The sequence below is a fragment of the Oncorhynchus clarkii genome, chromosome 13, assembly GCF_045791955.1.
Source record: "Oncorhynchus clarkii lewisi isolate Uvic-CL-2024 chromosome 13, UVic_Ocla_1.0, whole genome shotgun sequence".
Taxonomy (NCBI): domain Eukaryota; kingdom Metazoa; phylum Chordata; class Actinopteri; order Salmoniformes; family Salmonidae; genus Oncorhynchus; species Oncorhynchus clarkii.
In genome coordinates this window covers 53,239,102-53,261,699 of record NC_092159.1, presented here as the reverse complement: position 1 = coordinate 53,261,699, position 22,598 = coordinate 53,239,102, and the positions used below count along the sequence as shown (strand labels likewise).

At 41.6% G+C, this 22,598-nt stretch overlaps 2 protein-coding genes across 2 annotated transcripts; both read left to right on the top strand.

Annotated features, from left to right (window-relative positions):
• Positions 1 to 868: 868 nt before the first annotated feature.
• LOC139365075 (eukaryotic peptide chain release factor GTP-binding subunit ERF3A-like) lies at positions 869 to 15,523 on the top strand. Its single transcript, XM_071102439.1, has 14 exons — positions 869 to 1,347; positions 3,299 to 3,346; positions 8,518 to 8,766; positions 9,141 to 9,174; positions 9,322 to 9,399; positions 9,514 to 9,694; positions 10,172 to 10,326; positions 10,624 to 10,764; positions 10,981 to 11,074; positions 11,393 to 11,473; positions 11,728 to 11,901; positions 12,041 to 12,130; positions 12,278 to 12,446; positions 14,704 to 15,523. Exons 1-14 carry the CDS (start codon positions 1,155 to 1,157, stop codon positions 14,754 to 14,756), a joined length of 1,740 nt encoding a protein of 579 aa, XP_070958540.1. The 5' UTR covers positions 869 to 1,154; the 3' UTR covers positions 14,757 to 15,523.
• Positions 15,524 to 18,658: 3,135 nt separating this feature from the next.
• On the top strand, positions 18,659 to 19,183 carry LOC139424042 (transmembrane protein 238-like). Its single transcript, XM_071175728.1, has one exon. It carries the CDS (start codon positions 18,659 to 18,661, stop codon positions 19,181 to 19,183), a length of 525 nt encoding a protein of 174 aa, XP_071031829.1.
• Positions 19,184 to 22,598: the final 3,415 nt, after the last annotated feature.

Below are 22,598 nucleotides of genomic sequence, written 5' to 3'. Positions count from 1 at the left end.
GCAGTGTCCATACAGAACGAAATTATAAACGCAACATGCCGTGGTGGTCCCATGTTTCATGAGCTGAAATAAAAGATCCCACATATTATCCATACGCACAAAAAGCTGAACTCTCAAGTTTTGTGCACAACATTTATTTACATCCGTTAGTGGGTATTTCTCATTTGCCAAGATAATCCAGCCACTTGACATATCAAGAAGTAGGAGTATTTCTGTCTGTATTAAAGCCCTTTTGTTGGGAAAAACTAATTCTGGTAGGCTTGGCCTGGCCTGGCTCCCCAGTCACGTTAAATCCATAGATTAGGGCCGAACGAATGTATTTCAATTGACTGATTTCCTTCTATGAACAGTAACTCAGTAAACACGTTGAATTTGTTGCATGTTGAGTTTATTTTTTTCAGTATGGTTCACGTTTATTTCAATGGGAATGAAAATGAACTAAATGTGCATGTTTACTTATGTGAAAAGGACTGCAATGCCATTAGCTACCCACTGTCTGTCAATAGAGAAGGCCTACACTGTGGAAAGAACTCAAACTCAGACAGGCCTATACAAAAATATCCAATGATAGTTTGTTGCAGATACACTTCCTAGATTTTTGCGCGATATGTTAATTTGAGGTAATTCAATTTAAGTTTAAACGGGATACGTGTGTTCTGTAAATAATTATTTTCAATGTTCAGACTGGCCTTTGAGCGTCTCGTGCAACGTTTGCCGAATCGGAACTAAAAAATGTTGAACCTGCAAGATGGGTCAGTAACGTTGACGTAAAAAGTGTGCTTTCCGTGTGTATGGAAATGTAGTTTTCTCGCATCCTCCATTACGTTCTACTGAATAACGGCGACACCTGCAATGCACCGCATCTCCCAGTATGCAACTGGTTGTCGCTCCCATCGGTTGGGGAGAGTCAGCAGCACACGAGGACTTGCTGGGAGTGCTGAGTAAAATATTGCTTTCGCGTATCCCTTTACCGAGAGAAACCGGCTATTTTATTGCAAGTAAATCGAAAACATATTAGACTTAAGAGAGGGGAAGGTTGATCAATTGTATCAGGTGACCTCAACAACGGGTTAATAATAGGGGCGGACACTAGTTCAGCAACTGCGTAACGCAAGTATTTATCCACAGTAGTGAACATCTAGCAAAGACCCACGATGGACCCGAGAGACGCTGCCCCTGATTCCTGGGAACAAGAGGATGATGTTGAGGCCCCGGTCGACGGGAAACTCGATTCCGAATTCGCCGCCCTCAACGTGAATGCCAAACCGTTTGTCCCCAACATAAATGCCGTCGAATTTGTCCCGTCCTTCTTTCAGAAAGGCCCCTCGGAAGATCCTGATTCCGGTGGTAAGTTCGCGGTCACTCACGTTTGCGTTTGGCTAGATGGTTAGCTAGCTTGTTAGCAAGTTAACTTAGTTAGCTAGCTAACAAGCTCCACAACACACATGCGTCAACACTTTAGAGACCGGGTAAAGTAGCTAGTTAACGTTAAGGGTAAGCATTAGTTACCAAATTAACGCTATTTAGCTAGGCTAGTTAGTTAGCTAAGTTACTGTAACGTTAGCTGTATTCGGTAGTTGATGGATTGTTAATGGCTTGTTTGTAGCTAATATTTTCGGTAGGTTTTAGCTAACTATAGTAACGTTATGTTTCTATCCACTACTTACTAGTTAGTTGCCGGTTAGTGTGCTTTTAGCCAACTGTCGCCGACAGTGTCTATAGTTACATACGTTAACTAATTGTAAACATATGTGAGGTTTTGGACATTCGAGGTTTTAGTTAACTAGGTAAAGTAGAAAACGTTATCATTTTACCAAATGTTAGTTACTGGCATAACTAAGTTAACGTTAGTTAGCCTATCCTATGTCAGTCGTGTGACAATTGTGTACGTAACGTTGGTAAGGCAAACGGTCCCACATTTTTTTTTACTGTCTACGTGGGCTATGTAACGTTAGTCAGAAATGGCTAGCTTAGACATTCTTGGCCAATTGTGCTTTTTTGAGGCTATACCCTTCCCACAATGTAAGTTAGGATTTCAAGATATGTACCCAACTAGCTACTGTAGATAGATAACTAGTAATTATTTGAACGGGTCAACCTTGCCCCTTATAAATTGCAAGACATGACAACTTTAAAAACTGGTAACTAGTGTTGACATTATTGGTGTGACGTGGACGATCTTACTTTACATTGTGGAAGACAAACTTGTGAACAAAGTGTCCCATTTGAGCAGACCAATAAAGCAGAAATAACTAGTCAGAACCATTCATAGATTCATAGAAAATGAGCTGTGGCATGTTTTGGTCAGTTCTGTCTTTTGCCAAATCCAATATGGAGGGGAATATGTAAGATGCTTCGTCTTAACATAAATTACCATCCTTTCTAGAAAAGCTCTTAGGTCGTGGTGGTTATGCATGATCTAGTAGGCAATACTAACCTGTAAGTCATGAGGGGATTCAAATCTAGCTGTTTTCCCAGTCTGATATTTTTGACGTACGTCCGTTTTCTTATCCTTTAACCTCAATTTACCTGTTAACCTGCTGAACACGCCGTACAAGCTTTTTGCTGTTGATCGACATCACCAATGTGTGTTTATACTCAAGATATTCAACCGCTCTTGAGGAAAATGGCAGCCCAGTAAAAGTATAGTAAACATCAAGCTGTTGGTGGGTTAACCTCTTCCGGTGGAGTGTTGTTGCGTATAGATGGGTTAGCTGACAATGTCACAAGTGGTTGACGCTTCAATGGGGCAGAAGTCGGATGTGATTCTGGATGGCCAGATGGCTACCAACAATGACAAGAAACTGCCGTGTGGGGAATCGTGACTACTGTCAGCCAGTTTGATCTTGTTCTTGAGACCATGTCTTGTGTTAAGGTGTTTTAACTGATTCCATGTTAACTGAAATTTGCTACATAACCAAGAACTGTAAAAATGTATTTGAGATCACAAGTGCTGATTTTGCCTTTTTTTTTCAATGAACATTGAAGAAATATGGTTTACATGTTGTCAACAATCTATGTATGTTTTGTATGTATGTTTTGCCCCATAGTTGCGCAGGCTTTGGTTGTTGCAAAACAACCAACCTGTCTATAGTACATATTGCAAACCAGTTAACTGGGGGAACTGGTGTTGCAGTTTGTTGGCCTCATAAGAACTGTAGTAGTTGTGACTATTGTGGTAGACTGGAAGAGTGCTGGTTGGTAGATTTCACACCAATCCCACCTTACATTTTATTTGATGAAAAATGTCTGATGAAAGAAGACTTAATGTGAATACGCTCTACCTCTTTTTTTTTAGCGGAAGTTGAACCAGTTGTTGCCACCATGGAGGTTGCAGAAACTGCAGGTATGTATACGTGTGTGTTTTACACCTGTGGTCATTTTGCTCTGTTCAGCATTATCCATGAATAGCTTAGCTAGCCTCACAATCTATGGGCCCAGCCTCTGGCCTCTAACAAAGACCTCCGTAAATCCCGTCAACCCACTGTTCAACGTCCACCAAAGCAACTGTCACTGGTATGAATCACTAATTGATGCTTGTGGGCCTCAGTCTTCTCATTTAGTAGTCACAAAGTTCTGACATGTATCTAGTACAGCTTCTAGAACACTTTTTTTTGTGCACATTCATTGTTGCCGTGGAAGTGTTCTCTATGTCAGCTATTTTTGACCGCTGTGTGTCCTTTCGAGTCTCATTATGTGTAGATGACTGCCAGTTGATTAGCTAATGTCTTGTTACATTATATTTAGAAGAACCCACCCCCTCTATTATAAGTAGAATTAAGGTGTGCTGTAGTGCCAGTGAATTCTGTGAGGGTGCTGTACTGTGTCATAATAAACAGATTGATGCTGGCTAGCTTTGTCTGCGCACATAGCTTTGGTGCAGACAAAGACCAAACTTGATGTCTGGTGTTGCAACTTGGTGCCTTATTCCATTTAGAGTGGCTGCAGTTCCTAATTTTCTGCGAAACTGAAGTTTTTGACTAAAGAGGTTTTTGTGCATGTGCAGGATCCGCTGCGTGCTTTCCCCTCCGAGTTCTTTGAGCTACTGCTCAGTGCTTGCTCACTCCGTGACTCCACTGCCACTTGTTAGAAGAAACGCTGTTCTTTGTCTGTTGTAACAGTAATCAAAGCAAACATAAGCACGATGCAACAGGCAATTTCTTTTTCATGGGGGGAGGTTGTTATTTAGGCAAGCTGTATGTACACAGCCTATCAACAAAGCAAGACTCGGACAGGCAGTCAATAGTACGGGTTTAACGGTACAAACATTCGTACTGAGCCGTTTGGTACAGGGACCTTGGTTAATTCCTCACTGTGAACCTGAATGAATACTCAAATAAAAATGCTAGGCCTGCGCTGCGTTGTATGCCTCAAGTAAGTCAGTGGATTTTTGGGGGGGCTATTCCGTTAACAACAAGAGCTCAATCAAAACTCAAATCTAATTTGGCGCATTTAAATCTTTTCTTTTGTGAGGCGCAGCCAGGAACTAGTTCTGTACAAGTAGTGTGTTCAAAAACCAGGACGATTCTCCGTTGTTTGGAAACCTTTTTGCTTCCCAGAAGATTACATCGGAAATGAACAGAGTATGTCGCCACTGATCAACAAAAATGCCTATACACCTGCCAACGCCTCAAACATGACACATTTAAGCCGACTTCACCACAGTATTCCAACCACTGGAGCAAGATGGAAATGCAAAACAATAACGGTCTCCCATCTGCATTAAAGCAACCCTTTGCAGTTGACTCTGCCACGGAAATTACAAGAGCGATAGCTATGTTTTATAGCTGCAGATATTTGCGCCCATTCTCGGTTGTTGAGAAGAAAAGGGGGTTTCATCACCTCGTGAAAGTGCTCAAGCCACGTTATAAACTTTGCCCTCTCGCACCTGTGTCAGCAAACAGGTTTTAGTCCCCGCTCTATGTAAGCAAGCCAAAGAGGAAATTGTCAATTAATTGACCAATGCACCCTGTGTTGCACTTACTACAGATGGATGGACCACCAGGGCTACAGAGCTACTTCACTGTGACAGCCCATCACTTTACCCCGGAGTGGGAAATGAGAACTACTGTGCTACAGACACGCTTCACTCGAGTCACACGTGCGCATATTTTTCTTTGTAAGAAAACATTATAGCATAGGCCTACACAATGTCTGGGTCATGTTTACATATTGATTTTACACACACATTGCACTTTTATTTACAGCAATATGTTACAACACAGAGCTTTCATATATATTTTAGGAATGTTTGTTTCAATCAGCTTTCCAGAACTGAGGCAGAGAGATGAGCTACATGTCAATCAAATTGGTTGAGGGTTCAGTAAAGCATAGTTTATTTCACTTTTGTATATTATCTACTTCACCTGCTTTGGCAATGTTAACATATGTTTCTCATGCCAATAAAGCCCCTTGAATTGAGTAAAGAGAGACTTGAACGTGTGTGTGTGTGTGTGAAATAACATGCGCAGAACATGATTCGGCTCATTCGTTTTGAGAAGTTAGGGGCGGGGTGGAAACTCTGTATTTGTAGCCTCTGCCTATTCCATTTTCCACTTTACCCCAAAGTGTGCATTCAACCTCATAGTGAGGTATAATTAAAGTTTTACCGATGAAACGTCTGCATACCAACCATTTGATCTCGATCAGTTTCATGGGGATTTTCATTTAGATCTTGAGTTATACAGTTTGTAAGTAGCCTACAGTTGTCTAAAATGATGAACAGTAACCAGGTTTCCATCCATTTTTTTTATGCGAGTAAAGTATGTTGGTTAAATGTGCCTAATGGGACTAACAAATGTGGGGAACTTTCAAAATATCGACAAAATAACTACGCTAGACAATGTGGGATCTTTTGTTGGTTTAACTGAATTATATGAAATGTCGGTGGAAACACTTGTGCACAAATATTGATATAATAACCACCATAAAGTTGGAGTCAGTCTGACATGTTTGGTCCTCCCACTACGACTCGTTGGGAAAGCATGCGGTTTAGGCCTATTAGACTACAGATGGAATAAGTTCTGAACTTCACAGGGTGGTGAAAGTGCAAGGTGATGATCGATGCTTGGATACCGTTTTGACAAATTTAAAATTATCTCGCTTTTTTGTCTAATAATATCAGGTAGGCTATATGTGCTGTTGGCTAGAGCGCGCATGCCAATTCCATAACTCGCGTTGTGAAGGAAACCCATTTAACTTGTACCCCAAAGGGTATTTTTATGTGCACTGTCATCACGCACAGCCTTATATCTGCAACAGGAATATGTGATGGAAACTCATCTCTGGTGGGGAAATGTGCATGTTGGTTTTTATACAGATTTGAGAATGTTAGTGTGAACCTGCGTCCACGTGGATGGTAACCGAGCCAGTGAGTGAAGTTTGAAGCAGATGGTGTTAAGAAGCTGTAGCTTAGCCTACCTGTGTGTTTAGTTTAAATCAAAGCACTTATGAGTTTTGAACAAGAGTAACTAGTAACATTATACTAGTTATTATATTATGTAGATGAAAGATTAGTGGAATCTGTGTGAGTAGCTGGACAGGTAGGATGACTGACAGTGAAGGTGAACAGGTGGTCAGGTGACAGAGGAATGGATGAGACTGAGGCAGGAATTCCTTTAACCATAAAGTGGTATATTTACTGAGTAGTCTGTGTTGCATCACAAAGGAAACAAATAACATGTATCCAATCAGATTCATAATCAAAGATCAAATCAGATCATTCATTATTAACACAAGTTAGGGAGGTCAACAGTTCAGTTCATTAAGTCAATAGTAATCATCCGCGAGTCATTTAGGCTCGTAACTATTTATCATAAATCATGAAAGAATACAAACAGTGAATGGTTATACAATCTATAATCCCCATCAAAGTCAATCAGTTAGCAAACAATGACATTTCTCATTTCACTCTTTCAATTGTCTTCATGTGTACATATAATTCATTTCAATACATATGAACCATATCGATTGCATAATTGGCCTATGAGGATCCGTACGGCCGTGATCATTGACAATTCACATTACACAATATGTTTGAAGCGTGCGCTCCAAGCCGCGCTCCGCGGTAAAACCTATAAACAATAACTGAATGGCCCACTCTCTCGATCGCCACAGATAATTCAGATGAAAGGTAACATAGTCGGTGGACTTACGTGGATTCATGGACGCACAGAACTTCTGGATCAGATGGAGTTAAGGAAGAGAAAGCAGCGAGATCAGGCGATGGCAATTTCCTCCTTTTATGGAGTTGAGATCTGTCGGACATTTCCACCTGACCTAATTAGAGCGCCCCTGGTCCAGCTGAGTAAATGGCAATGAATTAAAGGAGTATTCCACCAACTCCATGGGCCTTTTCTACAGTAGAAGACTATCATTATGTGATCTAGCAGACATCGAAATCGCTTTAATCTAACTTGAATGGTGCTCATTCAATAGTCTGAGTAGAGCTGAGACTGGGTAAAGTAGAGAAACTGACATGAGAAGCTTCGGGACCTTTCTCTGTTGGGAAGAGGGGGCCAGAATGATCCCCAGCCACTCCATTCAATTAGTCTGACTTTTCCTGTGACTGGCAAAATTACTTCAGCATTCCTTACTGTTGAGGTCTTACATCATTTACATTAGGCTAAAAGTTCTGAATGTGCAGGATGGAAGAAAGGCTTGAAGTCCAGCCAAACATGTCCAGGCCCAGCCTGCCATGGCACACTCACTGACCTCTAGCCCATATTCTACTGCAAGTGTTTCCTGGTCCTGGGGACCCAAAGGGGTAGACATTTTAGTTTTTCCCCTAGCATTACACACCTGATTCCACCAATCATCAACTCATTTAACCTTTGATTAAGTGGAATCAGGAGTGTGGTACTAAGTTAACTAAATGTGCAACCCTTTGGGTCCTCAGGACCAGAGTGAAATCTGTAGTGTTTAATCGTCTCATAGTTGGAATGATGAGCCATGCTCTAAGTGTCAGCATGGTCTGTCATCACTACTACGGTCTTTAAAGCCTGTAGGGTGCTGAATGGTTACACTATTTCAGATGTTAAACTGCTTTTTTAGAAATCAAATAAGGAAAATTGTATCAATGTTTTTGGAATGAACTCTGACCTTAAGCTCTAATGTTCTGTAGATTTGGCATTCTGTAGTTTTAGCTGTAAAATCTTGTCAAAACTGATGCCAGAAGTTTAGCTGTAGTAACTATTAACAAGCTTCGTAGAACAATACCCTCATGGCTAATTAATATGCTCTAACTGTACTGTGTGAGTACTCTACATCATTGCCAGCCTGTAGTGTAGCCCTAGTTAGGTTTTCCCCTTTGAATATGAAATGTTATGGCAAACTAATTACATGTATTTTATCTATCTAAACGTAAACATTTGTAGAGAAACTTAATTTACCAAATTCTTAGCTATGGTGGTAGGCTTTTTCACATCAGACCTGAAACCAGAATAATCTATTTTCAAACTCGTATCATTATTATTTTTTCCACACCACTAATGCTCTGTTCGGTTTGTCCCTGGGCAGCCCCGGTGGAGAACGGCGACTCTGAAATGACCACAGAGGAGACATGGGACCTGAAAGGGGTGGAGTCCAATGAGGAAGAACCAGGAGGAGGGCCTGGTGGTGACGGGGGACCAATAGTTGTTGAGGAGATTCTGGAGGAGGAAGTCCTAGAGGAGGAGGAAGACGTGCCAATCATACCTAAAGTGGTCGCCCTACCACCAGACGCGCCCAAGAAGGAACATGTGAACGTGGTGTTCATCGGTCATGTTGGTGAGTGGGGGCACATCTGCTTCTTTCTTCCTCTTTTTCATGGCTATTGCAGTGGTTTCACATACTATCACTTAGGTGTGTGGGTCATCTCGGTGTTGCTCTGTTATTTCTTGGGGTTTCATTTGGTCCAATAAAACATGTTTATTGGCAGCCCTATATAACATCCATGGTGTATAGTTGTCACTGTCACACCTGGATTGCTGATTGGAGGGTCTGTCAAAGAAACAAATCTAGGGGAAACTATGCTATTGCCTTAATAGAAAACGAATGTTTTGTATTCATTTTTCATTTAATCAGCCCTGTTACAAGGCTAGACAGCACAGGCCATTTTTATCTGCTCTCACAACTCCCTGTTGTCCCTCATCTCTCCCTAGATGCTGGCAAGTCTACCATTGGAGGACAAATCATGTGAGTATCTCTTTCTGTTGTGGTTATGATTCATTCAGTCCAATGGGGTTTTTAACACCTGTTGCATTTCTCACCACCCCTCCACTCTTTGCTCCTTCCCCCTCTCTCTTCATCACTCCCTCTGGTTATCCCCTTCCTCACTGGTAGGTATTTAACAGGCATGGTAGAGAAGAGAACTCTGGAGAAGTATGAAAGAGAAGCCAAGGAGAAGAACAGGGAAACCTGGTGAGTTACACTCTGCTTTTTACCAGGGTCTACTGCAAAAAGTATATGAAATGGCATGACTAAAGCCTGTCAGTATGACAAGGGTTTAACCCCCTCCCTTCCTCTGTCTGCCAGGTACCTCTCCTGGGCTCTGGACACTAACCAGGAGGAGCGAGACAAGGGGAAGACTGTGGAGGTGGGCAGAGCGTACTTTGAAACTGAGAAAAAGCACTTTACCATCCTGGACGCTCCAGGCCACAAAAGCTTTGTGCCCAATATGATCGGAGGAGCGTCGCAGGCTGACCTGGCTGTGCTGGTGAGTCCATTGTGTCATGCTTCTGTTTTTCAAGGTGTGTGTGGGGGGGGGGGGGTGTGAAATAACTTGTGGCTGCAAATACCAAAATATCCAGTTGAGAGAAAGATCTCTTGAAATGGTAAATATAAAGATTATTTAAAAAATAAAGATTTGAAATTAACAACGATAAATATTTGTTTACTTGATTGTAAAATTCATCGTTTTGAAATCTACACAGCAATGTCAGAGTTCCTTTAATTTTTATATTTATTTTACCTTTATTTAACTAGGCAAGTCAGTTCACAACAAATTCTTATTTTCAATGACGGCCTAGGAACAGTGGGTTAACTGCCTGTTCAGGGGCAGAACGACAGTTTTGTACCTTGTCAGCTCGGGGATTTGAACTTGCAACCTTCCGGTTACTAGTCCAACGCTCTAACCACTAGGCTACCCTACCGCCCCAATGAATGATTTTCAATGTGTATTTCTCCTGCCTAGGTGATCTCAGCCAGGAAGGGAGAGTTTGAGACAGGCTTTGAGAAGGGTGGACAGACACGGGAGCACGCCATGTTGGCCAAAACGGCGGGGGTGAAGCATCTGATCATCCTTGTCAACAAAATGGACGACCCCACAGTGAACTGGAGCCTAGAGAGGTGCGCAGTTACCATTTAGAGCACAGAAATCACATCAGGTTACAGGAAACTGGTAGTCACGGGTGCTTGCTCCAGTTTACATCAACAAGAAAACACCCATTACAGAGAAGATGATGTGGTTATGGTCAAAGCATAGGGTGGAATCCTTTGTTGATGTAGGGTCTTTGTAGAACCTTAACGGAAATCATGCATACATTGACATCATTACAAGATTTGCTCGAGAGTTTAACATTTATTCTTATGTATCTGAAATCCAGCTCAACCCACAATTTTATTTTTTGTTTAACCTGAACTCAGGTACGAAGAATGCAAGGAAAAACTAGTGCCATTTTTGAAGAAGGTTGGCTTCAACCCCAAGAAAGACATTCACTTCATGCCCTGCTCTGGCCTCACAGGAGCCAACCTCAAGGAGCCTGTTGAGTCGTGCACTTGGTATACGTGAGTATGACCAGCTTTTACACTGCTGTCCCTGGACTGTGTTCACTAGGTATGAAACGGAAGAAAACAGTCAAATGGAGAGGCACTATCTGTTCTTGTCCTTCCTTCTCTGTTAACGAAGCCACACGAAAGGTACTATAACATTTCAGTGTGAATGGATTGAATATTCTTCTGACGCTACTGTCCTGACCTGTTTATCTCCTCTCTGTCTTCCAGAGGGTTACCATTCATTCCACATCTGGACAGTTTGCCAAACTTAAACAGAGCGAGCGACGGACCAGTCAGATTACCCATCGTAGACAAATACAAGGTGAAGACGACCACATTATGAAACCTTTTTTATTCTACTGCCATTAATATGGCAACCAACCCATTATATTTAAGTGTTTATTTAGATACGGTTGTCCTTTACATGACAGTACTTTAATGGTCAACAACTGTAGTGAGCCATGTCATTCGTACTGCCCACATCAGCAGCTACACTGTACATGTAACATCCTATTTCCTGGTAATAAAAAGCCTATTAAACCACACTAGTTTTTAACCCTCTCACACAACTGTAGAAGACCTTTTTCTGACTTGGGTTACTTAATCTGGCCTCGTTCTACTGTTGTTCCCCACCCTATAGGACATGGGTACTGTCATCCTGGGGAAACTGGAGTCGGGGTCCATCAGTAAAGCACAGCAGCTTGTCATGATGCCAAACAGGGTAAGACATTCTCCAGCAGTCTGCCATGGAACATCCAACGCCCATCAGAGCATTAGAGCTATAGCTAATCCTAGGTAATGGGGTGGCAAGTATCTTAAGCCAGAGTTGTTTAGTCATAGGTATTTTTGTCTGTGCCACACGGGATCTCCCTCTGTTGTTTTTTTACCATAAAGGTGTTCGCTCCATCTCTTATTATGAACTTGTTAATGGCTGCGTATCCCTTCCATCCTTCCTCCCTCCATCCCTCCCTGTAGCACACAGTGGAGGTGTTGAGCTTGCTGAGTGATGATGTGGAGACAGACGATGCTTCTCCTGGAGAGAACCTGAAGCTGAGACTGAAGGGCATCGAGGAGGAGGAGATCCTGCCAGGCTTCATCCTCTGTAACGCTGAGAACCTCTGCCACTCTGGACGCACCTTTGACGCCCAGGTACGCCAGTCACCATGCCACCACAGATACTAAGGCGGTTGGAGTTGGACCGTAGTCCTGTCTGAATGTCGCCCTAATGGCAAACATTGGATTTATTGGTGTTTGTTTTTACTCAGTATTGTGTTGTGTGTTCTCATAGATTGTCATCATTGAACACAAGTCCATTATCTGCCCTGGTTACAATGCTGTCCTCCACATCCACACCTGCATCGAAGAAGTGCAAATTACGGTAAAGATACTGTCATAATGCCATAACCTTCAAAAGGAACCATCTTCATTTTGAGTCTGCAATGTATTCCCTTTGAACTGCACCTGACAAATAGTGTTGTAAAGACCTGCCAGTATAGTTACTGTGATGGTTCCGCTCCACATCTAGGCCTTAATCTGTCTGGTAGACAAGAAGTCGGGAGAGAAAAGTAAGACGCGACCGCGCTTTGTGAAACAGGACCAGGTGTGCATTGCCCGTCTGCGCACCGCCGGAACCATCTGCCTTGAAACCTTCAAAGACTTCCCCCAGATGGGACGGTTCACCCTACGGGATGAAGGTACGGGGTCTGCTATCACTGGGGCTGTTAGTCGGCGGCAGGTAGCCTAGCGTTGAGCCCGTAAAGGAAAGGTCTCTCGGTCGAATCCCCAAGCTGACTACTTGAAAAATGGCAATTTGCCCTTGAGCAAGGCACTTAACCCTGATTACTTATGTAATTTGCTCTGGATAAGAGCGTCTGTTGAATGATGAAAGTATATATGTAAAATGTTAGTAGTCCCTAAATGGCCATGCTGGAAGGAACAATGGTTTAAATGTATTCCAAACTGGAACAAAGGTTAAAGTAGGGCTGGGTGATATACCGTATTTTATGATATACCGGTGTTGATGCAGGGACCGACCCGTTTGGGTTTTTCTTTACCTTCTATACCGGTATTTGAATGTTTGGTTTGTTAAATGTGATACGCCATGTGTAATGTCATTTTTTATAGGTTACTTCACTACTTGTCATCTCTCTCCGCTCTTTCTCTCCTTGCCACTTTCCACACAGACCTAGCCACGCCCCCTGTCACTCAAGGAGCGTATTTGATGTTCCTCAACCACTAGACACTTGCGTTGAGTCTGCATGGTCAATGCAGCACATGCAACAATGTTGATGACAACGATGCTGTTTTCACTTTGATTCTTAATATAAATCCACTAGCGTTCTATAATGACACTATTAGTTTGTTTCTTACATCAGCAAACAGCTAGTTTGTCTTTTCGTAGCAAGTTGACCCTAAATCTTGTGAGACACGTAATTGTTAGCCACTAATGCCAATAGCTAGCTAATAAATGTACTGAGTAAGAGCAAACGTAGCTAGCTAATACAGCCTGATAATACCAGCGCTGGTGTAGACCTAAATCAGCATGTTTGTGCAACAGTATCTTCTAAATCAAAGCGGAATATGTTAGCTACATGAAGTAGTTAAGAGAGAACATGCAATGTAGCCAAAGCTTATAGGGTTCCCTAGGAAACACGTATCAACACTTTAGTTCCTTCCCTGTCACAATAACTCCTCCCTGGCATTTTAATTTGTTATCTCAAACACTGTATTCAAAGTGCCCACTATTATATTCTAACTATAGAATTAGAATAGTCATTATATTTCCATGATTCAAACAGTTTTACTCTAATTCGCAGGTCAAGTCGTAATTGCAACATTTGGTTAAAAATAAGTCCTTGATTAATTTCCCATATCGTGCAGCCCTACATGGCAGTATGGAAATTCTCAATTGAGCAGTGGTGTAAAAAATACTTTCAAATAATACTTAAGTTTAGTTTTTTTTTGCTATCTGTACTTTACTATTTTTATTTGACAACTTTTACTTCACTACATTCCTAAAGAAAATAATATACTTCTTACTCCATACATTTTCCCTGACACCTAAAAGTACTTGTACTGAGTACCTGCTCAGCATTCAAAATGTAACAGTGGTCCAATTCACACACTTGTCAAGAGAACATCCCATGTCATGTACTGCCTCTGATCTGGAGGACTCACTAAACACATGCTTTGTTTGTAAATTATTGTTGAGTGTTGGCGTGTGCCCCTGGCTATCCGTAAGCAAGAAAATAGTGCTGTCTGGTTTGCTTAAAATAATTATGTATTTATTTTTTACTTTTGATACTTAAGTACATTTTATCAATTACATTTAATTTTTATACCTAAGTATATTTAAAACCAAATACTTTTACTGAAGTAGTATTTTACTGGGTGATTTTCACTTTAACTGGAGTAATTTTCTAGTAACGTATCTTTACTTTCTCAAGTATGACGATTCGGTCATTTTTCCCATCATTGCATTTGAGTGCAGGAGATGCAGAAATGATAAGTGCAGACATTTGTTTTGGTTGAATTGTTTTATACTGTTCAATCAGAATGGGGAAAGACTCATTGAAATCACGTAGAATGTATGTGTTGCCACTCTAGGATCACTCACTACTCATAAAGCAAATGTACAACTTTACTATACAACAACTTAAATTGGTCATACTGTAAAAATAAAAATACAGTGATGATTAGTTTGGTCATATTGCCCAGCTCTAGATTAAAGTCTCTGTTAGTGGTTGAGTTGCATTTGTGGTGAAACGTACTGTTTGGGGAGTGTGGTAGAGGGGATGGGTCATTCATTGGGACCCTAAAGAGGGAGAAAGTCTGTAGGAGGGGGTCGGAGAGTGGAGGGTCTCCACTTATGAAGTTTCAATTTTAAACTAGCCCATTTGGACTTGAGTAGACAGGCTTTGCTGTTAACCTATGTCTGTGTCCTCTCCTCAGGTAAGACCATTGCCATTGGTAAGGTGTTGAAGCTCGTTGCTGAGAGGGACTGAAGCGGTTGTATGGGAGTCCCCGGTCACAGTCTGGCACCATGGTGGGGTGGGGGTGAAGAGTGGAGTCAGGGGTCATTGATGGGAACTCTGCTCGCGGCCCTCTCTTCTCTCCCCCCTTTGACCTGTCGATGATCAGCTTAAAAAACTTCTCTGAAAAAGAAACCTGTTTTTAAGCAAATGAAAAACGAGATCAAGTACACACGAGTCAGCTTTCTCATATTGAGAGCTCAGCTATGCCATTTTTGGGTTAGGCCCTGCCCCCAAACCCATTCCCTCACACCCCTACTCTGGTCTACTCATGACCATATAACACAATTGTTTTCTTAGTTTTTTATTTTAAATTTTTCTTCCATCATTGAACATTTTAAAATGGCAGCAGTTATATCTGTAACCAGACAAGGACCAGGATTTGCTTGTAATACAGAAAAATATATTATTTACACAAAAAAAAATTAACAAGTTGAAACCAAAATGTTATTATCTTGGTTGTACAAAGGGTTGAAAATATCCACTAACTTCCCAAAATTCAGAATTGGGGCGGGGGGGGGGGGGATAGGCAGAAAATCTGGAATCCTCCAGCCAGGATTTCTGGAAAACCTGGGAATTTTGTGAAAATTAATGAATTTTTGCAACCCTAGTTGTACATGTCTCCCATTGCTTTTACCCACTTTTGGTTTCTCTTATATGGCGTTCTGGCAGTGTGCTTGAGCGCCTTCACATGTTATTAAAGCAAACTACTATGACAATAAAATATAAAAATTGGAGAAGTGCTAGTTCTTTTATTTGTGCTGTTTAACGTTAGAGGAAAAAATATAATTAAGTTGACATGAAATTTGTCATTTAATCTTTATCATGCATACCAAAAAATACATCTTTACCCCGTGAGAAAGATGGAATTTAGTAAAGCTGTTTGTGTTCAGGCAATCCTTTTCAAAGCCTAAAATACTATATTTCAACTCATACAGAATGTGCCCTACAGCTGGATATTTGCCTGTGTGTAATGACGACCACTTGTGTACCTTTTGTACTCTACTAAATTACATGACAAGCAGGTGGCACCTCTTCTCTCAAGTTTTACTCTAATGGATATTGTTTTAATCACAGATCAATGTAATAAATCAAACATTACTTGTATTCACGCTAACCTAATTATCTATACACAACTGACATCTGGACCCAATTAGAATGTCTATAATACTCTCCCATACCATAAATTACCCATTCTCCATAAGCATCAGGCCCCTTTCAAACTTAAATTCTATCAATTTGTAGCATTCAAATGTACAATATTCAATTGATTTTATTTGTCGAATTTGGCCATCAGGCCCCATCAAAAACAGTCATGATGACATGCCCCTGCCATAGCCCTTCCAAAATAATAATGTACTGTTCCATTTTCCAATAATACATAGTCTAAAATGCTATGTGGGGAGAATATACTGTATGTAAACAGGGCACAAACTGGAGCAAAGCCGAGATCGCCATGACATGGTGGAGGGACACAGAGCGGGATAGGGAACTACAGGGTGGGGTCACTCTTCTGTGTGGGTGTGGCTTTGGCCATAGTAGTGGTTTTGACAGTAGTCATCAGAGGAGCAGCCAGCCAGCCTCTGACCAACACTGGGCAAAGAGCGAGAGATAACACAGGCGAAACGCCTAATGGTAAGTGAGGACATCATTTTTTTTAAATGGTTTTGAATTAATTTGGAGACTACAGGATTTGATTGAATGTAAAAATGGGTTGGAATTTATTTTTTCATGTTTTATTGCAATTTTAACAAGTCAAATAAGATCTGAAATGGTGAGTTCTGCAATGACAGATTGGTTGATAAAATAGTAAACCGTACGTCTCTGAATGTATGTCTGTGAAGTATCAGTGATTGATAAAGTCCTATACTTTTAAGTGGTGTCTGTTCTGATTTGTTATCCCTTCAGCACAACCCAAGGATGCAATCCACGGTGGTCACGGTGTCAGACATGGATCTTAAAACCAGCCGCACCAGCACCAACCATGAGACCCAGGACACTGAAGCAACGACCCCACTGAACCATGTCCCTGACGGGGTCACCCTGGGCACTAATGTCCCCTGCTGGTACTACTTCACCAGGCCCATCCTGGCCATCCTTATCGGCGGAGTGCTGTTCGGCTTGGGCACGGCCCTCTCCCTGCTCTACTTCACCCAGGTGGGGAACGTGCCCTACCTGCTGGGTCCTGTGTTCCTTTCTGCGGGGCTCATGTTCCTGGTCACGGGGCTGGTGTGGGTGCCTGTGGTGAAACAGAGACTAGAGCACAAGGCTCCGACCAAGGTCAATGGCAAGGCGCTTCAGGTGGACGAACAGCACCGAAGAGCCATGGACTCTTCAAGCTAAAACTGTTGTTTTGTAGAGTAGGTCAACCATGTTAGTGGGGTTTTCTACCAACATAATTCTGAAAAGCACACTTCCTAAAAGATGTATAAATGTTCGGGGGCAGGTGTAACATAACATAGATGGATTTGTATTTGTATTTATTAAAACCTTTATTTATGCAGGTTAGTCTTATTCATATAGATTCCATTTTGCAAGAGAGACCTCTGTGAAATGCACTGTTTATCTTCTGTAAGTAGCTGTCCTCGATCTAGGCCCTAATACAAATATGGGATTGAATGACCTCGTCCTGTAAAAGGGAACATCATGTGATTGCTCTGTTGGGGGGTTTTAACATGATCCGAACATGGCCGTGCTGCTGTGGCCCAGGCTATCCCATCTGTCTGATTGTGATCTGTAATAGTTGTTTTTCCACCATAAACTGCTGTTTTCCTTGTAGCTGCTGTTGTAGTGGATTGCTAAATCCTTTAGAAACAGGATTACAGAGTCAGAAAATTCTACCGGACATTATTATAGCTGATTGTTGAAATCATGATGGACAGTTGGACACTGAGTGGTAGTGGGTGCTCCCTCGCTCTGTCCCTCAATACTGCTGCTGGATTAAATTATCTAAGCTTTTATGTTTCTGGGTCAAAAAGGCTCATTTTATTTATCAACATAATGCAGCAATTATGTAATAAATTAGATTTGATATACTAGTCTTTCATTTTCAATGTACAGTAATAAATTGTATGGGGGCACATGTTTTTCTGTACAAAAGACCACAAGGTGGCAATAGGCCTACATGCCATTATTTAGCAGTCAGGTGAGCAGTTGGGTGTAATCACATTATACTAAGGCTGCAGACAAAGTCCAAATCAGATATTTTTTTTCCACTAATTGGCCAATCAGATCAGCTCTGATAAGGATCTGTGAAAAGATCTGATGGGATTGGTCAAACGAGTAATAGTGGAACAAAGATCAGAATATGGCTGCCTGTGTAAACACAGCCTTGTAGGCTTTTGTGTCTGTCATTACTGTTGTAATTTCTAGAAACAATCTGGATGTGAATAGATTTCTGCCATTATGTTCTTTAGAAATGAGGGAGAGAAACACGTAATGAGTCAAATGTTGTCCAGAACGTCATTCCACAGGTGAACAGACATTAGTGTGCCATGTTTGACGTCTCTGCATATTGGACTGATGACCGATATCTAGAAAATCAGAACCATCATGGCTCCTTTCTACAATGTATGTCACACATGTCCTACCTCCTTTACAGTATTAATATGGTTGGTGTCATGTCAGTATCCCGTCTACCCAGCCCTCCCTCACCTGTCTACGGCTACCACGCCCCACCTCTCTGTGCTGTGCCCTGTGCTGTGACACAGGACAATTTGAATAGAGGCGAGCTTCCTCACCTGTCTCACCTTAAACTTTACCCCAACCGAATTCACCGAATTCCACCAGGAAACCAACCGCAAATGATAGTTAGAAAAGAAAAGGTTGTCTAAACAAAGTATTTGTTAGGCCTATCTCCAAGCCAATTTAGAGACATGGAGCCGACGTACCGCGGTCTAGGTCGCTGTTCCTGCGCCTTTTGGTTGGCAGTGTCTTTCGACATATTCGGGCTGCTTGTTCTTTTGATCGGTGTTTTTGCGGACATATTCTTCTATGACTTTTTAATCTACGCCGGGGCCATCATCATCTTCCTCAGCCTCGTCTGGTGGGTGTTCTGGTACACGGGCAACATCGAGGTCCCCCCGGAGGAGCTGGAGGATGACGTCGGGCTCTTGAAGAAGGAGCGGGGCATCGCAGGTGCGGTGAGGCGGTTATCCAGCCGTCTCTCCAACAGTGTCAGGAACTCTCTGCGGCGGAATGGAGGCCCCCCCCGCGGGGTCGCGAGAAGGGCAGGGACCGGGCTGTCTACGACGCACATGAGGGATGCCCAACAGCAACCGAAGCCCCCGCCTGTCGTATTGACGATGGGGCCGCTTGATGAGGACACGCACACGGTGTCTGCATCCGTGGACACAGACATACCTGTCCCGTACACAGCTACAGAGACCTCGGCCATATGATGCGCAATGCGCACAAGGTTAGCCTAATATTTCCAATCGGTCATTAAGCCATTTAGGCTATAGCCTAGGGATACATTTTGTTATTGGATAGGCCTAATTTTCATTAAACATGTGCATAGATTATAGGTTTTATGGGCCAACTTCATTCTAGACTATTGTTTTTGATGATAATAGCCCACAACTTTGATCCACAATTCAGCAGGCTATAATGTTCCTTATAATTAAATTAAATGACAATGTGTTTCAGTGAATGAGGAAAGAAACTGTGTGATCTAATGGAAACGGACGTCCTTTATCTTTCTGTTAACCATTAACGTCATTGAATGGCAGTGCACGCCTAAAGAGAAGCCCTGCTCAAACAATAAAACCGTTTCTGAGAGGGCGAAGTAGAGCAGCTGCTACATGAAACAAAGAAACGTAGGTTGACCATGAATTGTCTATCTTAGGAGTTAGGACACATTTTTGACATCGATCTAAACGGATGTAAGCTACAGTATGACTGTATGTTGCAACTATGACATCATGAGGTAACCATATATTTTGTCCACCAGAAGTTAGAGGCTTGGCAGCACTGAACCCCAGAAGGACATTTCACTTGTACATCTCACAATGTTTACAAGCACATTTCGCTTTTAATATTGTCCTATGGCCTTTTTTCTTTGAAACATTTCGTTTTTAAAATCAAATTATGCTCCTCAGTGAGGACTTTTTGTTTGTTTTATGTTAATTTTGTGAATACTTTGTGGATAATTGATGCAATACTTTGATAATACAGAGATTTTTTCTAGCAAATATGTCAGACTTTCACTTTTAGGGCTAAGTGCTACTGAGAAGGTGCTTGTTGTGAACTTGACCTGGCACCTGTATTCTACATCCCCGTCCACAGTGGTGATAAGCAATATAGCACATTAACGACCTTTGTACCCTATGGATTTCCCTACCTTTATTTATACAGACATTACTTTTGTATGTCCATATGGCTGCCTCATCATGCTTTATTAACCTTTTACCTGTTTGTATTTCCAACTGACAGTTCTCAGATTTTTGCCAAACACAGTACCTACACATGGACTAGAATAACATATGAGTGTTACTGTGTGGAATGACAACACTTTCATTATCTACAGTAGGCTAGCTTTGACCTTGACACCTTGTTACTCCACACAATAAAGTATGGGAGCGGTGTACTGTACTATGTTTTTGAGCTTCAGTCAGGGTCCTTTTATCACATTGACAGTGATTATATGAGGAACTGCAAAGTTTTTTTAATGGCTGAGAGGTACTACAGCTGTAGGATCTTAATTTGATCACCTGGTTGCAGGATAATTTTCCTTGTTTAAGAAGGCTTCTTAAGTTTGTAATTTCCACTTTGAAATGTTAAGCTTGTCCATTAATTATAATCCACATAACAATTCACATTTCTGGTTGCTGCAGGATTATTTTCCTGCTGTAGCAAACTGGCTCAAATTTAAGATCCTACATATGTAGGCTACCCTGACAAATTTCAGGTGGCTGAAATTTTGGACATTTTACATATACTACATGATAGACTTTTCTATGAAGAAATAATCACACAGATCTCAAATCATTAGTCACCAAACAAATTATCAATCACAAACAAACGCTTTGTCAGTCAGGAACAGTGATAACCTGTCGTTCAGGGCAGATGGTGCTTTTGAGCCCCACATTTTTAGCACATTTTTTTTTTTGTTTTTAGTGGGGGGTTGCCTATTTTGGTTTTAATACGTGTCACATATCAGTTTGCAAACAATGTAAAAAATAAAAAACAATTATAATAATCATTGAGTTAATAAAGCAGCATACAAACACACTCTTTTTTGCTCTCTTGAGACAGGCAGCTCCAAAATGCAGGTGTTTCAACCTATCTCAGTGCTTTCTGTGGTGGTGGGGCAGTGTTCTCTAGTTGCGCCTTAATTTGCTCCGTTTTCTGTCACTCATGGGGACACTACGTCACCGCCAACTCTAAGCCCCTTGGGTGCTGCCATAGAGTTACATTAGAAGTTCCCATCCAAGAAGGCTCATGGTCATTGGCCGCAGATAAAATGTCAAATCATGTTATCTACATTAGCTTCGATTGGACTGATCATGTCACCATCATACTTTCAAAATCTTAGCTAGCAGTCATCATCATTAATCAAGTCGACAATCTACCGGGAAATCCTTTTTAATCCTTGTCATATGAAGATAAATAACAGATAAAAAAGTATCGGTACTCATCGGCCATTGGACATAAACACTACACATCAAGTTGGAAATCGCAAATTCAGCAATGGTTTGGAAGTGGTTTGGAAGGAATCAGTGGCTAACTGCAAGCATTACAAAGCAACCACTAGCCTGCTATTCAGTGGCTGTGTGGTCCCAAGTCTGGGTTTAAGATTCTATTTTCCAAGCTTAAAATGATAAACATTCAACATTGGCCATGCTGTCAATCCAGCATGATTTCTGCCGTGCTCAAAACAACTGTTAACTCGGAACTGAAAGATCTGACTTCAGTGAGGTCAAGACAACTGGAAACTCGAAAAAAACAAGCTCCGACTAGGAAAATACGTTTTGAACGGTCATCCAACTCAGAATTGTTATTCGGGAACTCGGGCATCTTTCTAGAGCTACGACCTGAAGATCCCTGATGCGTTCATGATTCAACCTTGTTTTTTTCTGAGTTTCCAGTTATCTTGAGAGCACCATAAATCCAGAGAATGCCAGACTTTGACGACAAAATTTGCCCACAAATAACCACTGCGCCACCTTCCTGTTCAAGTGAGCACAGCACAACAAGGTGAGTCCAAAAATGTCTTGTATGCTGCTGCATAAATTATGTAATATGACAGGGAATGTATACTCCCTATATGTATACTGTTGCTAAGAAAGTAATACTAAGTGTATGTTGTGTAGTAAGCTGTTAGTAACCCATGTGCCTCACCCTAATAATTTGGTCCATTTTCCCCTCTTAATTTCACCTACTGTTCTGACTTGGTGGTACACATGTAGCCCATAACCTGTTTTAGAGAAATGTAATCATCGAGTATTGGAAGAGCTTACATTGTCTGCTTATATTCCCCCTTTATTTATCCTATGGTTCTGACTTGTTGTACAGGGAGAACACTGTAAGAACAGCCCATGTTCTGAATTCTGTCACTGTACATTTCAAATGTGCTCAACAAATAGTTATATTGACTATGTCCGTCCTAGCTCGCTCATTAATGTCTTAATCGAAATTACGGATTGCCTCTTATCCTCTTGTCGTCCCCTTATGCCATAGTTTGTACGTCTCAATTGTCAGTGGAAACCACATTTGTGTTAGCAAGTTAGCCATATCAGCTATGTTTTTTTAAAGGCAGTAAATGAGGCTGAATGAAATGTTTAGCTGCCAGACAAGGCTCTGCTAATAGCCAGG